This window comes from Doryrhamphus excisus, linkage group LG7 (genome assembly GCF_037039965.1).
Source record: "Doryrhamphus excisus strain RoL-2023G ecotype Guam linkage group LG7, RoL_Dexc_Guam_v1.1, whole genome shotgun sequence".
NCBI classification, from domain to species: domain Eukaryota; kingdom Metazoa; phylum Chordata; class Actinopteri; order Syngnathiformes; family Syngnathidae; genus Doryrhamphus; species Doryrhamphus excisus.
In genome coordinates, this window is record NC_136363.1 from 11,953,741 (window position 1) to 11,965,834 (window position 12,094).

Sequence of the window (12,094 nt, forward strand, 5' to 3'; positions counted from 1 at the left end):
GACGATAGCTCCGTTTCATGTTTTTCCTAGATGTGTATATTTTCATAAATACTCTATCTGTAGTATTTCACTATATTGTACATATTATTTAAGTTTCGAGGGGCAAAAAGGCAAATGATCATAGTTTTTCCTGTTGCTAAAGCAATTGTATGCAATAAAATGAAATCGCTGTATTGTTGTAAACTGTTCACAAATAAGCGTGTTGATACTAATATTTTTTGTTGTTTTGCCCAAAATCATTCAATGAGCTTGATTCAATTAGCATTTTACTTGACCAAGTAGAATGTGTCAATATCGGCAATGCAATACCCGTTTACACTTGGTATCGCATCGATACCCAAATATCTAATATCTCCCACTACTCTGCTTGGAGGGTTTGATAAGCAATTTTTTGCGACTTTTACCATAATATCACACAGGGTATGTGAATAAAAACATTGTTTAATGTCCTTATTTACTCTTTTAAAAAGCACATCGTTTTACACCACAAGTTTAAAAGTTAACATATTCATTAATTCGTAAGGTGACATGTACCTAAAATGTCCACTATAGGCATTTTACATACAACTACAATAACTATGTAAGTTCTTAACGGATGTGAAACCGTCACCAAGCAACATGAGATCACATGACGGAACATGTCGCGAGACTCATCGACCACGTCCCTGTCCTCCTTGTTGTGGCACCTTGATATAATGTAAAAACCGATTTTCCACTGTGCAAGCGCCGGATTGTGGTAATAATATCGGAAAATATCTTTATGTATCATTTTATTCGCAAAATGATCATATAAATGCCCATTCTTCTCCGATTACTAACGGCAAGGAAGCAACGAAGAAGGCTCGTTTAGAATTTGGAACGCTTTCCCGCGAGATTTGGGCTTGTTCTGTTGTGCGAATGCCACGTCTAGATTAAAGCAGCTACAGGTAGCTTCGTCAACCCGAGCGGAGGTGGCATCCCTTGGTCAGACATAAAGAAACCAGCCAGTCGGTGGGTAAACGGCGTGTATAGTCTGCACTCTCTGGTCAGAATCAATCTTTTGTTTGCGCGGCGCGGTTTGTTTGCGTCAGCGAGCTGCCGATGCTGTTAGCATGCTAACTCCTTAGCTAGCCACTTAGCCCCGCGAACAGATGCTGTTTGTTTATTTGATGTCCGGCTTATTTTGCTGTTTGAGTTGGCATTAAAGTTAAGTGAAGAGTAAGTTGTGTTTAGTGACTCTCAATCGCATAGGAGAAAGTGAAATCAGAACAAGGGACTGTTGTTACTGCTGAACTTCCTTACCATTGTGACCACACCACCATACTTAGTAGTGTCATGTTTTACGTGCGTCCTACAAGTTATATGGCCATGCGCTAAATAGCCTAAAACGTCACAGTCCGTGTAAATGTAAATGTGTTTTTGAACAATTTGGAGAAGCGGCATGGTGTGAAAGCTAACAATGTGAATTTTAACGAAGCCATAGCTCGAGTTCTTACCTAATCCAATTTTACATTTGACAATGATTTTGTTCAAAACATAACTGATAAAAGACAGGCATCCCAGTGGTCTAGTAGCCTTGTAGCCTGAGCCAGAGCCTTCTCCATCGCTGCCCCCACCCTCTGGAACTTTTTGCCCCATCCACCTTTCCAGTTGAAAAAAACAACTAAAAACCCACCTGTTTAAATCTGTTTTTGATGTCTAACTTTTTATACCTGACTGCTGTGCCCCGCCCCGCTTTTTCTCGTGTTTTAACTGTGTATTGACGAATGAATGTTGTATTTTGGTGTATCTTTTGCTCTGTTTACTTGCTTTTGTTCAACTCCATTCTTCTGTGAAGTGTCTTTGAGTATTTTGAAAAGCGCTATACAAATAAAATGTATTATTATTATTATTATTGTGTCCTGAGAGTAACTGGAGGACACGTCTGGTCTTGTGGTTTTCCAGGTCGTATTATGGGGTGCCGACATTTGTTGGCGGTGACACTGGCCACATCTGCAGTACTGCTGCTGCTCTCCTCCCGTCTAAGTGAGGCTCACGGCCACTCACATGATGACCACGGGCACCATCATCATCACCACCATCCTCATCATCATGGCCACGCCCACGGAGAGCACCATGGACACTCACACGACCCGGAGGTGAAGATGTACCATGGTGCCAGCAAGTGGAGCGCAGAGGCCAACCTGTCACCAGGGGAGGAGGCAGATGAAGACCACCACCATGCTCACGACCATGGCCATGCTCACAGCCACGACCATGGACATGCTCATAACCACGACCATGGACATGCACACAGCCATGGGCATGATGATCTCATTTATGAGGACAAGAGTGAAGATGGTAACGGGCATGGAGCGCGTAGGAGTGATGCAGAGAAGAGGACCATGACAGAGCTGTGGATGCAGGTTATAGTCCAAACAGTCATTCATCTTCTTTCACAATCCTGTCCTGAATCTCCTCCCTCCCATTCTTCCCTTAGGCTGTCGGCGCCACACTGCTCATCAGCGCCGCACCTTTCCTCATCCTCTTCCTCATCCCGGTGGAGTCCAACAGTGACCAGCACCAGAACTTGCTCAAGGTGCTGCTGAGTTTTGCGTCGGGCGGCCTGCTGGGTGACGCCTTCCTCCACCTTATACCGCACGCTCTCGGTAGGTGGTTTCTCATCAAGACCGGCAATCAAAATAACACGTTGCTTTTTGCAGAGCGATTTCCCGACGTGCAGAAAAAGCTCAACTTCTGCTTCTGTCTTGCAGAGCCACACTCCCACCATGGCAACCACGACGATCATGGAGAGCCGCACGACCACGGACACTCTCACGGTACGTGCGTCTTGCCCCAAAACTGACTTCAGATCAGTCAACTTTTCGCTTTCTGCAGGCGCTGCCCACGGTCACATGATGTCAGTGGGCCTGTGGGTTCTTGGCGGTATCATCGCCTTTCTGGTGGTGGAGAAGTTTGTGCGTTTAGTGAAAGGAGGACATTCTCATTCGCACTCACACGCACACAGTAAGATAAAAGGCCTTCCTGGGAGAATTAAATCCAGTCGTTAGCCTGGGTCTGTTGAGCTCACATGTTTTATGGGATCTTTTTCAGATGGCAAGGAAAAGGACAGCGACGGGGAGGAGAAGAAAAAGGAAAGCAAAGGGAAAACTGCGGCAAAGAAGAAGAAGAACGCAGGTTAATAAACAGCTTTTTTAAAAAGCTGCTTCGACTCACACCGACTCTCATGCTGGTGTTTGTGTTGCAGACATCAAGGTGTCGGGCTACCTCAACCTGGCAGCCGACTTCACTCATAACTTCACCGACGGCCTGGCCATCGGCGCATCCTTCCTGGTGAGCCCGGCGGTCGGCGCCATCACCACGATCACCATCCTGCTGCACGAGGTCCCACACGAGATCGGAGACTTTGCCATCCTGGTCCAGTCTGGCTGCACAAAGAGAAAGGTGTTTTTTTTTTGTCACTATTCCAACTCTTCCTGTTACTAACTTCCTGTTTCCCATCAGGCCATGTGTCTGCAGCTGGTCACAGCCTTGGGAGCCCTGGCCGGCACTGCCTGCTCGCTGCTGGCGGAAGGCGTGGGGGCCGCCGCCACCGCTTGGATCCTGCCCTTCACTGCCGGCGGCTTTGTGTACATCGCCACGGTGACGGTGCTTCCGGAACTGCTGGCGGGTCGCTCGAGCTTCGGCCAGTCTGTGTTGGAAATTTTTGCCCTGCTGTTCGGAGTGGGCATGATGGTTCTGATCGCCGAGTACGAGTGAGACAGAACGTGAGCAAAAACTGGCAAGATTAAAACACTTTTTAATTGGTTGTTTTTGGCAGCATCTCTTATTTGTGACGGTTTCTTTTTTTTTTAAGGGAAAAGCATCATGCTCTTTTTTTATGATGGACATATCTTGACAGGACTTTTAGCACGTCCATCCATCCTATTTTTCATTAAGGTCAATGGTAAGCTGGAGCCGACCACAGCTGATGTTCATGTTCACTCAATGTTCTGCATTGTATGCTTTTTGGGTCTTAAACCGAAGTGGACAGAATGCATGTTCAAGGTCAAAAGTAGTGAAAGCATCTCAGATTTATTCTTGTAGATGTGAAGTTGGGTTATCCAACAATGCTTTGCAGGAAGTTTGTGCACCAACGTCTGCCACTGTGACCAACAATAAAGGTTGATAATATTCAAAGTTGTCCTGACCTCGTTTCTTGATTGCAGACGCGCCAAATGATGAGTGCTCGCTATGGAAATTGTTGTGGAGACGGCGTGTGCTTGTGAGTCATGCAGAAAGAACACTCTTCTGTATATTTTTACTAGAGATGCACACAGTCTTTTTTTTAATTTTTTTTACAAACCAATCTCCATCATTTTCTGCTTCTCATGACCGATATGATACCAATAACTTTATATATTAGTGTAGTTGTTTAGTGTAGTTTGAACACACCTGAAGGTAAAAACTCTTAGCTAATAATTACTTTTTCTAAGATTACTAGAACTTTGACATGCATTGGCTATTGTCTCGTCAGTGCAACATTACTGACACCTGACATCAAAACATGTACAGTATCTTGCCTTATATTCGTATTTTAGTTCAATAGCAATTTTTATGCTTGGATGCTAGATTTAGGCCAAAAATATCAAACATTTATTTAAATATGCATATTTATGGACTAATAATAGGCCACAGTCAACCATGAACCAGCACTGATTTATTAAGTAATATATTTTTGAAAAACTGATAGTGAAGCCACAAAATTCAAGGTGGCAAGAGTTGACTATTAGAAATATTCATGTCTGAGTTTATGGAAACTTGAGGTTCAAAAAAGCTGTTTCTAAGGCATAACATTAGCATTCAGCCTCGGCCCCTCTCTCCACTGACTCGTCCTTGGTTTGGCTCGCTACATCGTCGGCCAGCGCGGTCTTATACACCCCCTCCAAAGACTGCCTGGACCGTCCTCTCAACTTGAGCCCCACAAAGAAGTAGAGGAGCGGGTTGACGCAGCTGTTGAAGTAGGCCATGCCCTTCGCCGCAGGGAGCCAGAACTTCACCACGCGGCTGGAGCTGTCCACCATCCTGAGCAGCAGCAGTCCGTGGTACGGCGCCCAACACAGGAAGAACGCGACGACCAGCAAGGCCAGTATGTGCAGGGGGCGGGACTTCCCTGACAGACGGGTGCGCCGGATGCCCACCCCGGCCAAGATGTAACAGATGAGGATGACCAGGAAGGGCACCAGGAAGCCGCATAGGAAGCGGATGAAGTAGAGCACCATTCTGGTGTCTCTCTCTTGCACCTCCTCCACCGAGCATTTGCTCAGGTTCTTGGAGTCCGGGTAGACCTGGCGGTAGAAGAAGTAAGGCGAGCTGAAGACGACGGCGGCCGCCCACACGCATACGGCCACCACCTTGGCGGCCCACACGGTGCGGTGGCGCCTAGTAAAGACGGGCCGCCAGACGCAGAGTACCCGGTCGATGCTGATCACCGCCAGCAGGAGCACGGAGCAAAACATGTTGGCGTACTTGAAGAAGCCGTTGAACTTGCAGATGAAGATGCCGAAGGGCCAGTGGTCCAGGAAGAGCTTCTTCACCAGGGAGGAGATTCGGGTCAAGCAGAAGATATGGTCTGCGATGGCCAGATTGACCAACCACACGTTGAGGACGTTTGGCTGAGGAGCAAAAAGAAGAAGAGGTTAGGCCAGTTGGGCCACAGATGAAGGTCACCTTGGTGCCACAGCGAGACGCATTACAAAAAGACCTCCACCTTGAGCTTGAAGCCTGCCACCCAGATCACGATGGAATTCCCCGGGATGCCCAGCAGGATGGTCAGCGTGTAGAGAATGACGGAGAGCGTGTCCATGTTGGAGCCGCCGCCAGCCTTCGCCAGAGGGCCGCTCCGGGAGGAGTTGAGGAGCGCCATAGACGCAGAGACGTCAGGATGCATCGTGTCCCCTGAAGGAGGGATTAGAAGTCACAGTCATTGTCAAGCACTTGGACTCTTATGAGCCCTGCTGATCTTGCACGTCCTGGAACCTGAAGAGTCACTGAGCACCACACACTGAGTCACTTTGCATCGTTCCCAGAGACAAATGAAAGTGGTCAGCATTCCCAGCGACCGTGGTGGCGTTGCATAATATTTATTTCTTACTTCCATATTCAGGGAAAAGTGGTCATCCTCGGCCTGGGTGAAGCAATTCTTTGTCTTGTGCAACAAACAAGACTGTGTGTGTGTGTGTCCCGGCCCACACACACACACACACACACACTCACACGTTTAGATGAAATAATCAATTTTAATGATCACTTTATTAATATTATTGATTTAATTTAACTAATTACTTAAATGAATGGGCCACACTGTGGACGAGTCATTAGCATGTAGGCTACACAGTCCGGTTTCCTCCCACATTCCAAAAACATGCTAGGTTAATTGGCCACTCCAAATTGTCCATAGGTATGAATGTGAGTGTGAATGGTTGTTTGTCTATATGTGCCCTGTGATTGGCTGGCCACCAGTCCAGGGTGTACCCCGCCTCTCGCCCGAAGACAGCTAGGATAGGCTCCAACCCCCCCCCCCCACCCCCGCGACCATCATGAGGATAAGCGGTAGAAAATGAATGAATTAATAATTACATTATAATTGTTATATTATTATAATTATATTAGAATTTATATAAGTTTATTCATTCATTAATTTTCTACCACTTATCCTCACAAGAGTCGTGGGGGTGCTGGAGCCTATCCCAGCTGTCTTCGGACAAGAGGCGGGGTACACCCTGGACTGGTGGCCAGCCAATCACAGGGCACATATAGACAAACAACCATTCACACTCACATTCATACCTATGGACAATTTGGAGTGGCCAATTAACCTAGCATGTTTTTGGAATGTGGGAGGAAACCGGAGTACCCGGAGAAAACCCATGCATGCACGGGGAGAACATGCAAACTCCACACAGATTTGAACTCGGGTCTCCTAGCTGTGAGGCCTGCGTGCTAACCGTGATGGAGTTGCCACAGCGGATCTTTTTGATCCGCATACTGATTCTACGTATTGGAGCGGCCACCACTGCGGTTTGGAAAAGAAAAACTGCACTTGAGTTTTAGTTTGTATCTTTAGAACGCACAGAAAAGAGAAAGACGTGTTCATGTCTCACGTAAGGATTGTGGATGATGGGTGAAATTCCACCCACAGACCCCAAGGCCTCTATGAAAAAACAAATGTTTCTCTTCCTCTGAACCGCATGGAGCCAATGAGCGCCTCTCTGTAATCCGCTCAGCTGGAATAGGCTGAGGATAAGCGGCATAGAAAACGAATGGATGGAACCAGTGGCGTCATTAGGCTGAAGCCCCCCTAAAAATGTTCTTAAGACCCCCCTAAATAATTTGATATTTTTTATTGATTTTTTTTTTACAAAAAAATCTCTGAAAATTTTCATATAATAGGGCACCCTATGTTCTTAAGACCCCCAAAATAATTTGATATTTTTATTGATTTTTTTACACAAAAAATATCTGAAAATTTGCATATAATAGGCCTCCCTAAAATGTTCTTAAAACCCCCTAAATAATTTTATATTTTTTATTGATTTTTTTTACAAAAAAATCTCTGAAATTTTCATATAATAGGGCACCCTAAAATGTTCTTAAGACCCTCTAAATAATTTGATATTTTTTTATTGATTTTTTTTTTTTTTTTTCAAAAAAATCTCTGACCCCTGGATGGAACTTAAATGAATTTAAAGTTATAATGTTTTTATCCCAAGATATAAAACATTTCAAAGTTGACCATACACATAAGGTCAATTTGCATCACGTATCGTATCAGCCAGAATTTTTTTCTCAAAAATCGGTGGTATCGTACGTCCAGACCCTACCAATCAGGATTTCGTGTATAGTCATGTGACGAGACGATCCGTCACAATGGCTTCCCCAACAAGGCGGCATGTCAGGTAGGATAGCTTATTTCCAAAAGTATTTTTTTGCCAATAAAATGAAAACCCTTTGACAATTGGAATTCTTTAACAAGGTGTTGAATCTTAGAATTCAACAATTCTTACTGTATTTGACCGATGAATTCACCAAACAAGTTAGGAAAATATTGGAAAGCTATGGAACTATGGAAAGCCTGAAGTGACGTATTTCTCACACTAGCAAAAATGCTAAAAGGTTACTCCAGAATTGTCACGATTCCTATTTGAATGCATTAATTTTTTTTTTTTGCTTCAATTCCAGAACATCTGTGTTACTAAGCACAAAATTGCTGAGTTATTTTCAAATAAGATGTTTATCACATAATGGTAAATTGAAATTAATTAGAAGGGTATTCTACATTAGATTAACATATTTTTCAAGCTATTACGGACTATCTTTGATGTCATCATTAAATTTGTAAACAGTTGTACGAAGCATTAAAATAAGAAATAAAGTGAACAAATAAGGGTTTTTTTTTCCTTCTGTATTTTATCATAGCAAGAGAAATAAGAAAGGAAGGAAGGAAGGAAGGAAGGAAGGAAGGAAGGAAGGAGGATGGCGATAAAGATAAATGAACAAGGTGTAACCTGCCTGGTGGCTTCATGTATTACTGAGAGACATTTCCGATATTCTGCTTGCCTCATTTAGCCCAAAAATAGGATCAAAATATTAGAAACAGCTTTCAGCTTGTAACGCACTGCAACCACTTCTAACTGGAACCATATACGTATATTATAACCATGCATATATATAACCAGATATTGTTAAGAAACCGAGTGATTTAAACACACGGCAGCACATTTTCCATGTGAGGACTGCCACAAACGACTTTGGTCCAATTTGGAAAAAGAGTAAAAATGATTCTACACCTTAATGCACCATTTTTTTTTACCTCTTATATGCGGTAGTTGGACGTGTGAGATCACGGCTTCCAGGTCAGTCAGTCAGTCACAGTCAGCGCCGCCGAGGCCAAGTGAAGACAACACACACACACTTCCTCTTTTGTGTCGTGTGTTGGCTCAGACCACACACACACACACACACACACTCAAGTGTATCAGACTGTGTCATCACCATAAATACATTTACATTTTTCCAGTTAGTGACCCCCCCAACAATATCTTCTATATTCCGCTGGAATGTTGCGCAAATGTGGCCAAGCAGCAGCTGTAAGTCGAGCGCAGACATCCTCCAATGGCCAATAATGTTGTATTAAAAACAGTACAATTGTTTCTCTTGGACGTGCTAAAAAATCTTAGCGTCTCCATCTACATGTCCTATGTTTAAGTGGAACAGTTGCTCTGGAGTTTATTCATAGATAGACATAGACATAGACATAGACATAGACATAGACATAGACATAGACATAGACATAGACATAGACATAGACATAGACATAGACATAGACATAGACATAGACATAGACATAGACATAGACATAGACATAGACATAGACATAGACATAGACATAGACATAGACATAGACATAGACATAGACATAGACATAGACATAGACTTTCTTTATTGTCATTGCACAATAACACAGCAGTGAAATTGCCAACGAAATGTCGTTGACTGGCTCCCGTGTAATAATAAATAATAAATAATAATGTGGAGAATAAATGGATGACATCAAATATGAACAATGTACAGCGTAAACAGTAATTTGTACAAATAATTTAAATAATTTAGAATAAATAACAATAATTTAAGTTTTGCGTGTGCGTGTGGGCAGGTAGAGGGGCATTATTTGGCATTGAGCAGTCTGATGGCCAGGGGGAAGTAGCTGTCTCTAAACCTGGTTGTTCTACAGCGGATGCTGCAGAGCCTTCTCCCCCACGGCAGGCGAGAAAACAGTCCATGCTGGGGGGACAGAGTTGATCCCACGGGCTATTGATATGCAGCAGGATTCAATGAGAAAGAAAAAGAAAGAAACAATATCAAATTGGTAAGTGAATAATAAGAGTAGATGTGATAATAATAAATACAAATACAGTTACATAGAAAATGTTCTAATGAAATAGCTTGTGCAATGAAGGAAAAAGAACAAAAAATGTTGAAAAAATACAAACAGGTAAGTGACTAATACAACAAGACAAGACAACAAATAATCACAATAACACATATCATTATGCTGTGGAACCTACTCAGTTTTTTTCCACTTCTTAAACCATTCCCAAGGTTTGGAAGTGAGCCCTGAAAGAACTTTGGGATGGCTCTGAAAGCTACATTTCAGAGACAGCTCCCTGTGACATCACAATGAGCCATACTTCCTTATATGGGCATGCAGCGCAAGCTGTTAGCTGTACAAGCTGAGTAGGACCTTTTACAAGTGAGTAGGCATGCCCAGAGGCCGGCTGTGGGTGGAATAAATTTTAAAAAGTCCATTTTGGAAATCCAAGTAAATAGAGCTGGAATAGGCGAGGATTATGGAAGATCTAGAAAGCTTTCTGAGCGAGTTGTCTTGTGTAGGTGCTCTATACACTGTAAAAAAAATGTTTTGCTTTTAGTTCCGTCAACTTATTTTTGTGCGTCAGGTCAACTCAATTTTGCCAAAAAGTTGAGACAACTAGAAATGTTTGGTTTTGATCCTTCCAACTAATCAAATAGTTCAGTCTACTTTGAAATGTGGGTGTGGCCAACTTGTACAAGAGTGTGATGGGTTTTGCACATGCTCAGACGCTTGTGATGGTGCCACTCGTACATGCACACACACACACAATCACACACCGCAGTGTGACGCCCCCCCCCCGCCCGCCTCCACATACAAACACATCACACTGACACAATTTAGTACGATATATAAAACATTTCTCTCATCATTATCAGACCTCTGATAGCAGACACGGCTGCTCCAATTCCTTCTGTGTGTGTGTGTGTGTGTGTGTGTGTGTGCGCGCGCATGCTCGGAGAGAGCGCGCACACATAACACGACACACATGTACATATTAGACTCCAACTACATCATTCATTCATTTTCTACCGCTTTTCCTCACGACCAACTACATCAAGAGCTCATAATTCCAACGGTAGGCACTTTTAAAGATGAAGCATTCAGCAGCATTCCTGGTTTTCACACCCAAAACTAAACTACGTATATTGTAGCGTAGCTGGGAGCACTTCCTGGTTCCCAGCGTGCTTTGCGGCACCGTCGATGTAACTAGTTCGTCAGTTTGTAGTTAAAGTTGCATAGTTGTTCATTCTTGGTCTGCTCAACTAGTGAGAGTGCTTCTATCCGTCTGTTGCGTTGGTATGTGATGTTTTTGGTATTTCTTGTTGTCACACCATGACTTAAACTGTTATGAAGCGTGATGACCCAGTTAAATGTGAAGGGCTCCATACGTCGTTAGAAGCAAACCGTTACTTTGTCTTGATGGTCTTGTTGCCTGTGTCAATACAGGTGGCAGTCTTTCTATGAAGCCTTACAGTTCAAGGCTAACTTTGAAAACAAACCAATGTTAAGAAGTGGTGGCAGGGTGCCGGGACTGCGTGTGTTGCTGGATCCTAGGCGACACGTACTTGCCCGTCGGATGCCTGTTGCTGGATCCTAGGCGACACGTACTTGCCCGTCGGATATGGAGGACCAAATATGCCAAAATAATAAATAAATAAATAAAAGTGGAAATAAAAACAAAAAAGAAAAAATTAAATACAAAAAAATAAATATAATTGGAAATGAAAACAAAGATAATTTTTTTTTTAATTTTTGAATCTTGTTTTTTATTTTTGTATTTATTTTTGCTTTTATTTATTTGTTTATGTATATATATTTTTGTTTTTATTTATATTTATTTTTTTGTATTTAATTTTTTTATTTTTTTTATTTTTGTTTTTATTTTCACTTTTATTTATTTATTATTTTGGCAGTTTTGGTCCTCCATACAAAACTGCCAAAATAATAAATAAATTTTATTTATTTGTTTATGTATATATATTTTTGTTTTTATTTATATTTATTTTTTGTATTTCATTTTTTTATTTTTTTTTATTTTTGTTTTTATTTTCACTTTTATTTATTTATTATTATATTTATTTTGGTATAAATATTTATTTTGGTCCTCCATACAAAACTGCCAAAATAATAAATAAATAAATAAAAGTGAAAATAAAAACAAAAATGAAAAAAATATCAAAAAATTAAATACAAAAAATAAAT

At 42.3% G+C, this 12,094-nt stretch overlaps 2 protein-coding genes across 2 annotated transcripts; one reads left to right on the forward strand and one right to left on the reverse strand.

Annotated features, from left to right (window-relative positions):
• The first annotated feature begins 703 nt into the window (after positions 1 to 703).
• Positions 704 to 4,158, forward strand: slc39a7 (solute carrier family 39 member 7). Its single transcript, XM_058046748.2, has 8 exons — positions 704 to 990; positions 1,924 to 2,384; positions 2,459 to 2,627; positions 2,733 to 2,798; positions 2,857 to 2,985; positions 3,073 to 3,156; positions 3,227 to 3,423; positions 3,484 to 4,158. Exons 2-8 carry the CDS (start codon positions 1,932 to 1,934, stop codon positions 3,736 to 3,738), a joined length of 1,353 nt encoding a protein of 450 aa, XP_057902731.2. The 5' UTR covers positions 704 to 990; positions 1,924 to 1,931; the 3' UTR covers positions 3,739 to 4,158.
• Positions 4,159 to 4,201: 43 nt separating this feature from the next.
• On the reverse strand, positions 4,202 to 5,941 carry LOC131101511 (formyl peptide receptor 2). The gene is made up of 2 exons (XM_058046752.2): positions 5,729 to 5,941; positions 4,202 to 5,633 (listed from the first exon to the last, which is right to left on the reverse strand). Exons 1-2 carry the CDS (start codon positions 5,906 to 5,908, stop codon positions 4,815 to 4,817), a joined length of 999 nt encoding a protein of 332 aa, XP_057902735.2. The 5' UTR covers positions 5,909 to 5,941; the 3' UTR covers positions 4,202 to 4,814.
• Positions 5,942 to 12,094: the final 6,153 nt, after the last annotated feature.